The 12,516-nt window shown below is 43.2% G+C and overlaps 2 protein-coding genes across 2 annotated transcripts; both read right to left on the bottom strand.

Annotated features, from left to right (window-relative positions):
• Nucleotides 1-39: 39 nt before the first annotated feature.
• LOC133168416 (SUZ domain-containing protein 1-like) lies at nt 40-3,954 on the bottom strand. Its single transcript, XM_061299973.1, has 4 exons — nt 3,772-3,954; nt 2,125-2,174; nt 1,642-1,917; nt 40-1,474 (listed from the first exon to the last, which is right to left on the bottom strand). The coding sequence occupies exons 1-4, from the start codon at nt 3,817-3,819 to the stop codon at nt 1,363-1,365; spliced, it is 486 nt and encodes a 161-aa protein (XP_061155957.1). The 5' UTR covers nt 3,820-3,954; the 3' UTR covers nt 40-1,362.
• Nucleotides 3,955-5,935: 1,981 nt separating this feature from the next.
• Nucleotides 5,936-12,090, bottom strand: LOC133168407 (protein-glutamine gamma-glutamyltransferase 2-like). The gene is made up of 15 exons (XM_061299962.1): nt 11,991-12,090; nt 10,747-10,932; nt 10,428-10,661; nt 10,171-10,289; nt 9,742-9,870; nt 9,323-9,491; nt 9,023-9,155; nt 8,840-8,943; nt 8,667-8,755; nt 8,378-8,531; nt 8,211-8,299; nt 7,759-7,942; nt 7,262-7,422; nt 6,620-6,756; nt 5,936-6,451 (listed from the first exon to the last, which is right to left on the bottom strand). The coding sequence occupies exons 1-15, from the start codon at nt 11,998-12,000 to the stop codon at nt 6,301-6,303; spliced, it is 2,049 nt and encodes a 682-aa protein (XP_061155946.1). The 5' UTR covers nt 12,001-12,090; the 3' UTR covers nt 5,936-6,300.
• Between the last annotated feature and the right edge of the window lie 426 nt (nt 12,091-12,516).

Raw genomic sequence — 12,516 nt, 5'->3', positions numbered from 1 at the left:
TATGTGTGGATGGTAATAAAGCACTTTTTTTTTTGCAAATCAGTTTATTAAATCTGTTTATTTACAGGCTTTTGCATTAGCAGAGTTGTCTGCTGCACTTTCGCTCCTGTAAGCCTTTTGTTGCTCACATTCTCCACTTGCTTGCACCCCCAGGAAGAAGCAACACAGGGGGAAGTTGACCTTTCCATCAATGGCTTGTACCACAAAATATGGCTTGCTCAAAGTCTATGTGAACAGAAACATGGCTGAGGATGAAGAACATGAAACAGCGACATCAAGAAACAGCATTCCTTGGTTAACTGGTGACTTGGTCTCTGGATCATATTTAAATAGCACATCCTCCTCATTCATAGCATTGTCAGTCAGAATTCCAGCAGTGATCTTTTGCACAAGGAATCACGTAAATATTACAAACAGACAACAGCCACCATATTGGCATGAGTTCATGCTAAAAATTAAGGAAATGCAATCCTTTTCAATGGATTCATTCTGGAGCCATTTGAAGGAGTTGAGTTGCTATGTGTTGCGCAAGACCAAGCTTGCTAAAAGCAAAGGAAACTCATGCTTTATGTATAAACTAAATTGGGGTAACCTGATTTCCCTCTTTGTTCTTGGGTTAAAATACTGCTGACATTTCTCTCATCTTGTACGACATATTTAAAAGGCGGAAAAGCTACTTTAAAAGTCAACGTGAAGCTCACTTAATTTACTCGAGGTGCTTACTTTTTAAACAGAAAAATGTGATAGTCCAAGGAGTAAGGCCGGCAACCCCTCCCCTCCCACAACAAAATAAAGCAGGAACAAGAATGGTTCAAAACATGGCAACATGCTCTGAAGGGGCACGTCGATAAAGCTACATTGCAAGACTGCAAGATGATCGATCTGCATCTCAAAAAACAATGGCTATATTTCATAGTTTATGTATCTCGAGGGCTGTGCTGGCATGTCCTCTAAACAATGATTTATGTAAAAACAACCAAGCAGAGAAAGCTTTATAATAATCCAAAAAATTGGGGGAAAGCAAAAGATAAAAAGTTGGTGAGCTAAGCTTTAAAAAAAAAAAAAAGCACAACTATAAAGTGAGCTCTTGGTTATTATTGCTGAGGGATGGCCCTCACTGCACCTCCTCTTTGCTAGTCTTTGCTTGAAGAGAAGGAGTGAGGTGTTCCTTGTAAAGGGATCATCACAGTGAATCCAGGCGTTCATTGTCACAGTGTCTCGACGGAAGAAGGAAGGGCTAAGGGGAGATGCTTTTTCCTGTGGAGGAGGTGTCCCACTCCAGTGGGAAGAATTTTTGAGCAATGTAGTGTTGTATGTCTGCTCCCCCTGCCCTCCTTCCTTCCAGTGGCCCCTAGGTCCAAATTATCTGTGCTGTCGGAACCCTTGGGTACCGTCGGGGCTGCTTGGCTGTCGGACCGCGTGATTGTTGGATCTCGTGTCCTCTGAAGGCAACGTAGAATTGATGCGACCCGCCCTGGAAGAAAGACAGAAGAGGTGAATATTTCTATGTACGTTCATCATATTGAGATTGTAAATGGCACCCGTAGACCGGAAAGTAAGTAGTTGCCAAAACCCAATTCAGGAGTTGCAGTGCTCAGATAACACCATTTCTTTCTTGTCTAGTGTCTAATAGACATTTACCTGTCTGCACCATTCTTATCCTGGGCCGTCTCCTCCGGAGAAGCACTCCCCAAAATTCTTTTGCGGGCCTCGGCGTACTCCGCCTCGCGCTGTGCCAGGGACTTGACCTGCGGCGTGGGCCTGTTCTGGTTCAGGGGAGACCCCAGCAACCCGTTGTTTGCGGGCCGCTTCAAGATGCGAATCTGAGGTGGCGGCGCTGCCGGTAGAGAGTCGTCCTGGATGACCATGGCCGTCTTCAGTGACGAGCGTGGGGAACAATGGTGGTTACTTGACTCTCTAGAAACGGCAGTCAGCAAATTAAAACTTGCAAATGTCAGCTTCCTTGAATGGCTGAAAATTGGTGAAATAATCTTAATCCAAGAAGGCAATATTATTATTATTATTAATAATAATAAAACCCCTGGATACAGTTAAAGAAATGATAGGAAATTACATTCATACTACTTTAACCCAACTTCAACAAATACAGTTCAATTATCTTACTGTTCTCTCTGGCTGATTTTTAGTTTCTCCTCCAACTGCTTATTCATTTCCTGTGGAAGGAAAACACAAACATAAATTGATGTAATCATTAGTCCAATAGGGATTTTGATGGCAGGGAGGAAAAATAAATAGAAAAATAATAGCCTCCGCAGGGTCCATCGACAGGCGTAAGGGCAGTCCAGTTCAACGGCGCCTAACGGACCGTGGTCGTGAATCGGTGAAAACATCACAAAGCAGGCAAACGTGTGAGCAGCGTCCCGGGCACCCAGTCGGGGCACGTGCAGATGATCACCACGGGGCTAGCATGGCGAAGGTAGTTGGTTCCGACGAGCACGAGGGAGCGGACTCCTCACAGGGGTTGCGGCTGCAAGTGGTTCTTAACCTGGGTTTGATCGAACCTGAGGGGTTCGGTGAGTCGGTCTCAGGGGTTCGACAGACCCTCCATTCTGATTTGCCAGTATGTCATTTGTTGTGACTTCATGCATTGTGTTGATTTTGTTCTTTGAACAAGGTGATGTTCATGCACGGCTCATTTTGTGCACCAGTAAAAAAAACATCTATGTCTAGAATTAAAAAAAAAAAAAAAATCACTAACGAGGGGTTCGGTGAATGCGCATATGAAACTGGTGGGGTTCTGTACCCCCAACAAGGTTAAGAACCAATGCTATAGAGCAAGTCTCTGAATGGAAGGAAAGCAGGATTGAGTTACAAGCTATTAATACATTGGTTACACCGGGGCAGCTGTCAAGTCGCGGCATGAAAGTGCACAGCTCACGAACATTAACCGTATTAAGCCGTCATGAGTTTTTTTTTTTCTCGATGACAACTGGGATATTTGGGCAATAATGACGTGAGACGTAGCGCCGCTGTCTAGCCACTTCCGGCTAACAGCGCCTTCGCGGGCCGCGTTGATGACGGTATTGATTAGCGCTAAACTAACTTTGGCTGTGAACTTAATCGCTAAGGACCGTCGTTAAATAGCTAACTTGGCCACTTCCCAAACATTTTGTCAACGATACACTGTTAGCCGCCAAACTTGTCAAATTCAGCTGTTTGTAAAGGAACTTCAACAAGACAAGTAGCTAATACCATTACATTAAATTGGCTGTCGGGAAAAGTTGGGTCCGCGCTGAATAAATCGGAGTTAACATGTGCGGGTCTCGGTGTCGTGTAAATTACAATTATGAAGCCTTCGCTTTGAGCGTGTACTACCAATACAAAAGTAGAATCAGGAGAGGTAGCTGGAACTAGAACATCCAAAAGGTAAATTGACACGAACCGTCTACATTCTATTTTCCATGCCAGCCATAGCAGCATTAGCATTAGCTAAAGGAAGAAACGAAAACTTAAGTCGCCGAATTTGGCTCGCACGACACCCGGCTCTCTTCGAAATAGATTACGAACAAGTCCGTAAAAAATAACCCGGTATGTTGACGAGCTCGCTCGGGTATAGCCAAGCTAACGCGCCAGCCGCTTGGTGTTTGCTCGCTAACTTTGTCGATGCTAACGCGCTAGCACGAGCCACATTGTTGGCCCGCGGGAGACACCAGAAGCTTTCCGAGATTGTCTCGCAACGACGCCGAATTGAAGTCTCTGGCACGGCGTTGGCATAAGAATCAATGTCAGGGTTGTCTTGTCTTGCTTTACCCCGTTATCAGCCGCTTCCTCCCAACTTTCCGCGACCTCTTCATCCATGTTTCATGTTGCTGAAGACACGCTGTTACGCGGCTGCTGCCCAGCCGGGTCCGCCTCTCTACCCACAGTCACGTCACCGTGACGGCTTCCCCCGCGGCATGGTGAAACTCCCCAGTCCACCCCACTGCCGATTGTGATCTACGTACGGTGGTTGTCCGCTTACTAAGTTAGACACGGCGCGCAATCAGCGGCGTTTCTACACCCCCGGGGAGCTCCATCAAGAAGGACCCTGTAGGCCACCCCACCCGCAAAAAACCCAGACAGATAGATTAAATACATTCTTTATTTAATGATTGGCACATAAAACCAATGGCAAATGAGCAACATCACATACATACGTAGTCTAAAGTTTTACAAGTTACAGGCCAAATTTTCCCAGACTTTTTAACAATTCATAATCATGCCTTTTATTAAAAGGCTTTTAGTGTCCCATGGAATGGAAGCATGCAAATAAACAATCTAAGCTACAGAAGAAATCATGGGCTCAATCAATAGACAAAAATATTGTAAACCCATTCAAGAGCCCACCTTTAGACAGATACACTTGTGAAATGTGTTATACAATGGAAGCACTTATCTTAGTTTCTTTCATTTGAAGCTATTCAACAAGCATGAATGGCTTGATAATATATTTTTTGAATTGTAGTTGTTTGAAAATTTTGACCAGTCAATTACATTGTATAAACAATAGCTTCACGGAAAGACGCCCTGTGGGTGTGGGACTTTTCACTTTCAGTTCAGCTTTGACCATGATTTTTCCCTAATAAGTGGCCTGTGGTAAGGTACACCTCATGGACACTTCGATAGGTATACTGCACGAGGTAAAAATAAATAAATGAATAAAAAAGTGTAGCGAACGATTTGGTGAACGATTCTTTTGAACAAATATTTTGAGTGAACCGATGAACTGGAATGCACATCACTAGTACAAAAGAGTGCGGATGGCCGTTGTCTGCCAGGTCGAAATAACTGACTGGTTAGTGACAAGGGCTGTCACTTGGGAAGAACTTGGTTCGTTCCTAGGTGTGAGCACATACCTGCATTTGCTTTTAGAATTGGAACCTCGCTTTGTATGCGTACGCATATGCAAACAAATGCAATAATTTATGTGTAAATACATAAGGTGCCCCCGCCCACAAGTTGGTGGCGCAAACCAATTTTTAGGTGTACCTAATCACAGGCCACTTCATTAGGGAAGAAATCATTTTCAAAGCTGAACTGAAAGTGAAAAGTGCCATTTTGAAGTGTACCTAATAACAAGCCACTTTATTAGGGAAATATGGTCAAAGGTCACAGGTGTCAAGCTCTAGTCCTTGGGGCCGCATTCCAACATGTTTTCCAAGATTCCCTCATTAAGTGCACCTGCGTGAAAACTTTTAGCTCCTGCAAAACGTGAAAGGAGCTAAAACTTTTCACGCAGGTGTGTTTAAAGAGGGTAACTTGGAAAACATATTGGAACGCGGCCCCTCGAGGACTGGAGGTCGACACCCCTGGTTTAAGTGAAAAGTGCCACACCCGCCCTCACCCCCACTTTCTGATTGGCTGGTTGATCTGTGACATCACTCGGACACTCCATTAGGTACACCGCCATTTTCAGGTCTACCTAATAACAGGCCAGTTCATTAGGGAAACATCATGGCCAGAGCTTACCTGAAAGTGAAAAGCGCCACACCCGCCCTCACCCCCACTTTCTGATTGGCTGTTTGATCTGTGACGTCACACGGACACTCCTTTAGGTACACCTCCATTTTCAGGTGTACCTAATAACAGGCCACTTCATTAGGGAAAAATCATGGCCAAAGTTGAACTGAAAGTGAAAAGTGCCACACCCGCCCTCACCCCCACCTCCTGATTGGCTGGTTGATCTCTGACGTCACGGACATTTCATTAGGTACACCACCATTTTGTACCTAGTGTACCTAATAACTTCATGCATTTTTTGTATGTGTGAAGAATGTGTATTTGACTACTTGCTCTTTATTTGGGGGGACACCAACAGATATTACACAACGTAAAACACATATACATATTGTCATATAAAGCAGTTAACCAAATGTCAGATTTTTGTTTTCATGCCCAAAAAAAATTAAAACAAGGAGTAAAACACCAGACAAGATTTAACAGGTTTTAATGTTTATTAAAATAATAATAAAAGTACATTTCAAACCAGCAATCTAATGTGAAATTGCAGTAGATATATTGGATAACAATATTTAGGCGTATATATTCATATACGTTATTTAAGAACTAGACAAGAAGTTGGCTCCTCCGAGCAAATCGTCTTTAGTTTTTAAATAACTATAGAAATTCTGTGATTTTGGTTCAAAATGATACAAAACTATTGAAATTAAAAGGAAAATGACTATAATAAACACAATTGAATTTGGTTTTCCCCTTTTCATGATAGCAGGGGAGGCGTTGAATAAAAGTAAGCCACTGTGTCTGCTATGACAAAAGATGTGTCCGAAAATTGAACGGCGTCTAGCCCCCCATCACTACAATACTGATGGAGTTCTTGATGTTTTTCAGTTTGTCACTGTCAAAGCTGACCAGTAGAACGCTGGAGCCAGCCGTGGTAGGAGTGAACATGGCGGTGGCTGTAGCTTCTTGTTTGGGGCCCACACGTCCAATCCTGCCAGAAGAATAGAACAAGATCAAGTTCAGTCATGCCTGCATCCATGTTTTCTTTTCATGTAGCGCTTATCCTAATGAGGATAAGAAAATGGACCACACCCCAGTATTTGGACAACTATGCAACCTAATATGAATGTTCTTGCAAACAGCAAGCGTCAATACATACTTGAATGTTATGGGCTTGCTGTCAACCAGGCCAGCACCCGCAACGGTGAAGCTACAATCCTGAAGCGCCTCCGGCAACGGGTTTGCCATGGTCAGCCTCACCGACACCGGCTGCCTCACCTTGGCTTCTCCTAGCAGCTGCACAGGCACATGTAATATAAGGCTAATGCTTCTCAATGTGGATGGGGAATTAGTTCATTTCTGTTAGATGAGATCATGTTGTGAACCTCAAGGGGACTGATTGGAAACCCCATAAACTGGCCACTGGTGGCTTTGTGAAAGTGCCATTCATTAGACCTTTGGATGTATGGTTGGCTTATTGCCTGTCGTGGAGAGTCTCCAATAGTCTTTGATACCATCACCAATAAAATAAGCTCATTTTGTTGCTTGTCATTTTAAACAAAAGGTTGCTAAAATAATTGGAAAGGATGTTTAATATAGCAACAATGTTGCTAAGTTGGCAGCACTGAGTAGCCAATATCTTAACGCAAGAGAATCCAATTGATATGAAGCAAAGCCTGACAAGTAGATATTAAGCCTGTAAATATTTATCGTTTGTATATTTTGGCAGGAATGTCACATACACATGGAAACTTTTCAAATGTGAACACATCGCATATTATCATATGTCAATACATCATACCTTGATTTCTACAGGAGGCTCGTCCAGCACTATAGTCTTCTCGGCCTTGTGATAATCGACGTTTTCCTTGTCGATGGTGACGGCTGACAGATGAATGAGTCGATCGGATGTGATCACTGATCCATAAGTGTCGTACTCCAGTTTAAGGTACAGTCGTCTCTCTAAAAAAAATATCACCGGTCAAGTCCTCATTCATGAATCTGCAGTGCTGTGAAAAAGTATTTGCTCTTTCCTCTTCTCAAATTCATGCTATTTTGCAGTTTGCACATTTACACGTGTAAGATCATCAAACAAATATAAATATCAGACAAACATAACCCAAGTGAATGTCAAATGCATTTTCAAAGTGATTGTTTTATTTATTCATTTTTGATCTGATGGTAGAATGTTCTAAAGTTATCTTAGGATGCCAATAAAATATTATTATTTGAATGACTGGCAGCAATGGTCAATTTCCCACTATGTGTTCACAACGTGGTGGTTGAAGTGTGTATCACCTTCTCCGGCGGGCAATTCCACTCTGTCCGATGTGAATCCACAGCTCTTTCCTCGCCTGCCGTTGTAACCAACAGCTTTGGCAAAGAAGAGCAGCATACACGTCTTTGTCACCATGGAGTTGTTGGTGACACCAATGTACACCTCAAAGTCCGAACCCACGATCATATTTTCTGCCAGCTTAATCTTCAATAAAAAGGATGACAATGATTTAGTTTGGGCCACAAACAAAACTGGGGTAATGCATTGGAGGTTCCTTTTTATTATAAATAGTAAGTACATTTTATTTTTAACATAGTTATGTCAGCCATTCACTGCAATTGTATTTAGTGAAGCCCACAAAAAAAGTAATTGTGGATTAATTTAATAAATGAAATAGTATCTGCTAAGCACCTCTCCACTATGAGACCAAATGAGCCAACCACAATTCCAGATGAATTCAAGTTTTGTCAACCTTGAGTTGAAGGCCCGGTTCCTCCCCTCGCTGTTGTAGCTTGTTCCGATGCTGGGCCTTCTCAAACACCTTGCGCTCCTCCTTAGAACCTAACGCATCAAGGGACAGTAATTGTAGTCAACAACGTTGCTGCTAATCAACGCAGATTTAAAGAGACATGTGTTTACCTTCAGGATACTTGTACTCATCTGTGATGTCTTGTCTCTCATCTGAGCCAACAGCTTTGGTGCTGATGAAGCAGCCGACGCTGTTGGTCGATCCGCCGATCTTGACGTACTTTCCGCTCGACAGACGAACCAAGTTCTCCACGTCAGCATTGACCTAATGCAACACAGAGGTTGATTATATCACCAAGTCTCTCTCTCCAAACTCAAACTTCTATACCCTCATTTTGAAGGTGAGGTTAATGCAAGATTGGTTGAGCTCTTTGCGTAATCAACGATGTCGTCAACTCACCTCAGCAAAAATAAAAGGGGTGTCATACTTTTTGGTGAGCTCTCCTTCTTTAATGGCCTTCAGTGGAGCTGGACCACAACAGTAAACACCTGGGCACGCACAGAAGTTGCATTGGATGTCATTAGATTGTGAAGGTGTGTGTCCATTGGATGTATTTGAAAATTCAAGTTCACCGTCACTCTTCTCCTGTGGCGTCGGATCGCTGGTTTGCCACCCGTCATATTCCTTGCCCAAGTCTGGACGGGTCATCCAGCTGTCCACCCAAACATGGAAGTTCCTGCAAAGAGGATTGAGGATAAAGGTTGATAATGACAACCATCATCATCACCAGCATGGCCGGATGTGCTCTGACTCACCAGATTGAATCCCCATCTGAAATATTATTCCCTTCTTCATCGTAAACATTTTCTATGATCAGGTTGGCGTTACTGTCGTGGGCTGAACCAAAGTTGGTCACGACCCGACAAGGGATACCAAAGGCACGGGACACTGGGAGAAGAGAGTAAACAAATGTATAACCTGACAGCAGGCGGGGGACACCCTGCACTGGTTGCCAGCCAATCACTGGGCACACATCACTATTATTATTATTACTTCTGGAAACCGTCAGTTGATCAACAGTGAGAAACATATGGAAAGTTTTAGCGATCCCCTACCTGTGCAACCAACGGCAGCAAACACCCAACACTGGCCATAGCGGACCGAGCCGCTCTCCGCCCACTGGCGCAGAATGTCTCCGGTCCCGACCCACTGGCCGGGGTGAACGCCTCCGGTAATGTTATACCACTTACCTACCAGCACCCCGTTGTCGTCATTGCTGTTGATCTGTGGCAACAAAGGCACAAATGCTGAGTGGGAAATTAGCCATCAGTCCGAGGTGTCTGCTTCTCTTGCCAAAATAAGCCCTGGAGAGTCACCAGTTCACCTGCGGCCCCAAATGAAGGCACAGGTTCTTTGAACTTTTGTAGGCTCATTAATATAGTATTGGTCCGTCCATTTTTTAAATAGTGCTCGTCCTTAGTGGGATGCCAACATGGAAAGGCTTCTTAATTCTTCCTTGGCCTTAGCTACCTACCATGGCGCTCAGGACCCGAGTCACGTAGATAGGATTTCTCCTGGCTGAGCAGTCCTGATCGGCGTCCAAGGCAAATTTCGGATTGTCGTCCAAGATTTTCAGACAGATGTCCAGAATTCCGGCTTCAAACTGCACATAAAGCAAATAAATGGATGCAAGCTCCGTTTTGCACCGCGTTCTAAATTATTTTCCCAGGGCTGTTTTCTTTGGAGTTTTTAACTTAGTGCAAATACACCAACCTAATGCTGCAAATTCAACAAAAGTTTACTTTCATTTTTATTATAACCACTAAAATGTCTTGAGACACTGCTGGGCACAATTTGTAACAGCAGTTTTGAAAGAAAAAAAAAAAGTCATGAAAAAAACTGATTTGTTTAAAAAAATCACTTACGGTTGATGACTTGCATTTGCAAAGACACACACACACACCTGTCCAAAGTTCCACGGCGTCCCCTTAATGCGTTTGTGCGTGCCTCTGTAGATCTGGCCATGCTGCGCCAAAACGTACTCTTGCCTCTTGGCCTCGCCTTGCATGTACACGGCATCATCTGCAGAACCGTGCACATGGTCAACACTGTTAGTGGGAACACTGAACAGAAACGATGGCTTCCGCCAAGAATGTTAGTTTTACAGGGTTGTGGTTGTTGCTTATGCCATCTAATAGTAAAGCAAAAAAGGAGACTGACTTTGACACCAAGCGTTAAAGAGCAAAGTGAATTGCCCTAAGGTGGTCTCCTGCCCGTTGTGGTTTACAGCCAGAGAGTAGAGCCCGATGGGAGCGTTAGGGGAGGATGCTATGGTGATGGACACTTTGTTGCTCGCCGGATCATGAGTGGCCGAGGCGCTCCACTTGGTGTTGACTGTGGAGTTGCTGAGCGGGAAGGAAACCTTGGTACCTGATTCTTTTTTGGGCAGTAGACCTGCAGAGTGAGAATAACAAATCAAAATCAAAACACACGCAAATGCACAACTTGTTCTCTGGTGGTGAGCTGATTGCTTTCTGACCAGTGTGAACAATGAAGTTGACACTGGGGTCGTTTGCTTTGAGCGTCTTGCTGCCATGTTTCAAGTAGACAAAGATAGCGAAGGCTTGTCCCCGTCGGACGATCAGACGCTCGTCTGCAAACAGCTCCGTGCGATGGCTGCTTTTGTTGTCTTTGATGTTCAGGTCACAGCGCTCGATAGTCAAAACTGACACAAATATGAAATGAAAGTTACTCACTTAGTTTGTGCTATGAGCTTGTTTGTGGATTTTCCTGATCTGCTGTCAGATCATAAAAATTCTATTCTATATAAATAGTATCTGTTTTATTTGATGTCAAATGCCTCATCATTAACCTTTTTCTACTTTGTGCTGTTTGCAATCGTTCCAATTAGTAGCAAATTGTTCTTGCTACAAGGTAATTGTCACCAGAAATGCTCATTCAAAGTAGGCGCCACTGCCATTATCTAACATAAGCTCGCTCCTGGGAGCTCGGTTGATTAGAAACATAACACATAACGACATATTTGACTTTTCAGAACTGGAAATGTTGGATTGCAAGTAAAATAGATGTTATAATCTGTTGATTAATTGATAAATTGGTGGTGGTGGTGGTGGGGGGGATCCTGTATTTAACATTTATTGCTGAGAAATTCAGAGGATTTGGGCAATTCTGAATGACTAGATTTAAACAGAAAAAATAGCTATTAACTAATTGGAACGTTATTCTTGCAACATTACAAGTATGCTTTTACATGTCGTTTCAAGTAAGTAGTAATGTTCTTTTTTTGTAATCGTAGCACGCCTAACACTTAATGTGAATGTCCGACATTATGAATGTGAATGCTTTTCTCTTAGCATTTCTGCAATATAATGTTGAAAACAACAGAATTGCTTGATTCTCATCATAGAAACACAAAAAAAATTATTGTGAGGCACACAGTGTGTTCGTCTCAGCAGATATAAAACGTACATCTTTCAATGCATGATAGCAGTGCTCAAAGTGTAAATGCGCGTCTCAGCGTTTCAACAACACACAAAATGACATTGCCTATTTAGTACACCTTTTTTAGCATACATAAGTGCTTCTATCTTGCAACATTAATATCCGATATCTTAAGGGTGAAAACGTGTCTATCGGATTACCCACAAATTGTAATTTACGACTGTTTCCCAAAATAAACCGCAGAACGATAGCCGATGTGCCCTTATACGCAAATACATCATTGTATCAAATATGCAGAAAAGCATGCATCTTTCATCTTACCTTGACTCATGATTGAGGTGTGTGTGTGCGGGTGAGGTGCCTGAAGTAAGGTGACAGCTCCTTCCCCTTGTGGGTATTTGAAGCCTTGTGAAACCAGAGGGGGCTGTTCACATCTGACCTCATCAGCTCATAGTTCTGTTTTTAGTTGGAAGGCCACAGAGGCTTGGATCACTTGAATCGCCTCTTTCGCTTTTGTAGAGACATTGCTTTCTACCAGTTAATAATCTACAATTGCGCATGTATAGATGCGATGCGTTGTCTCTATATCTCTCTACGACTTGCTGGCGACCATTTCAGGGTGTAATGTGCCTTTGGCCTGATGTCAGAAACCCTGTGACCGTCAACTGGATAAGCGGTGGTGAAATTGGATGGATTGATTATTTTTCTGGTGTTCACATGGAATGAGGCAAAAGTTACTCCTCAGAAAGTCACAGTACTATTAGTTTGACTTCAGAAGATAAAGAATGTATGCTTGTGAGTATCATCACAGCAACCGATAACAAGGCATACAGCTTAAAAATGTATG

Source organism: Syngnathus typhle, linkage group LG2, assembly GCF_033458585.1.
Source record: "Syngnathus typhle isolate RoL2023-S1 ecotype Sweden linkage group LG2, RoL_Styp_1.0, whole genome shotgun sequence".
NCBI classification, from domain to species: Eukaryota; Metazoa; Chordata; class Actinopteri; order Syngnathiformes; family Syngnathidae; genus Syngnathus; species Syngnathus typhle.
The sequence above is the reverse complement of the archived record's forward strand: the minus strand, read 5'-3'. Positions and strand labels throughout refer to the sequence as shown.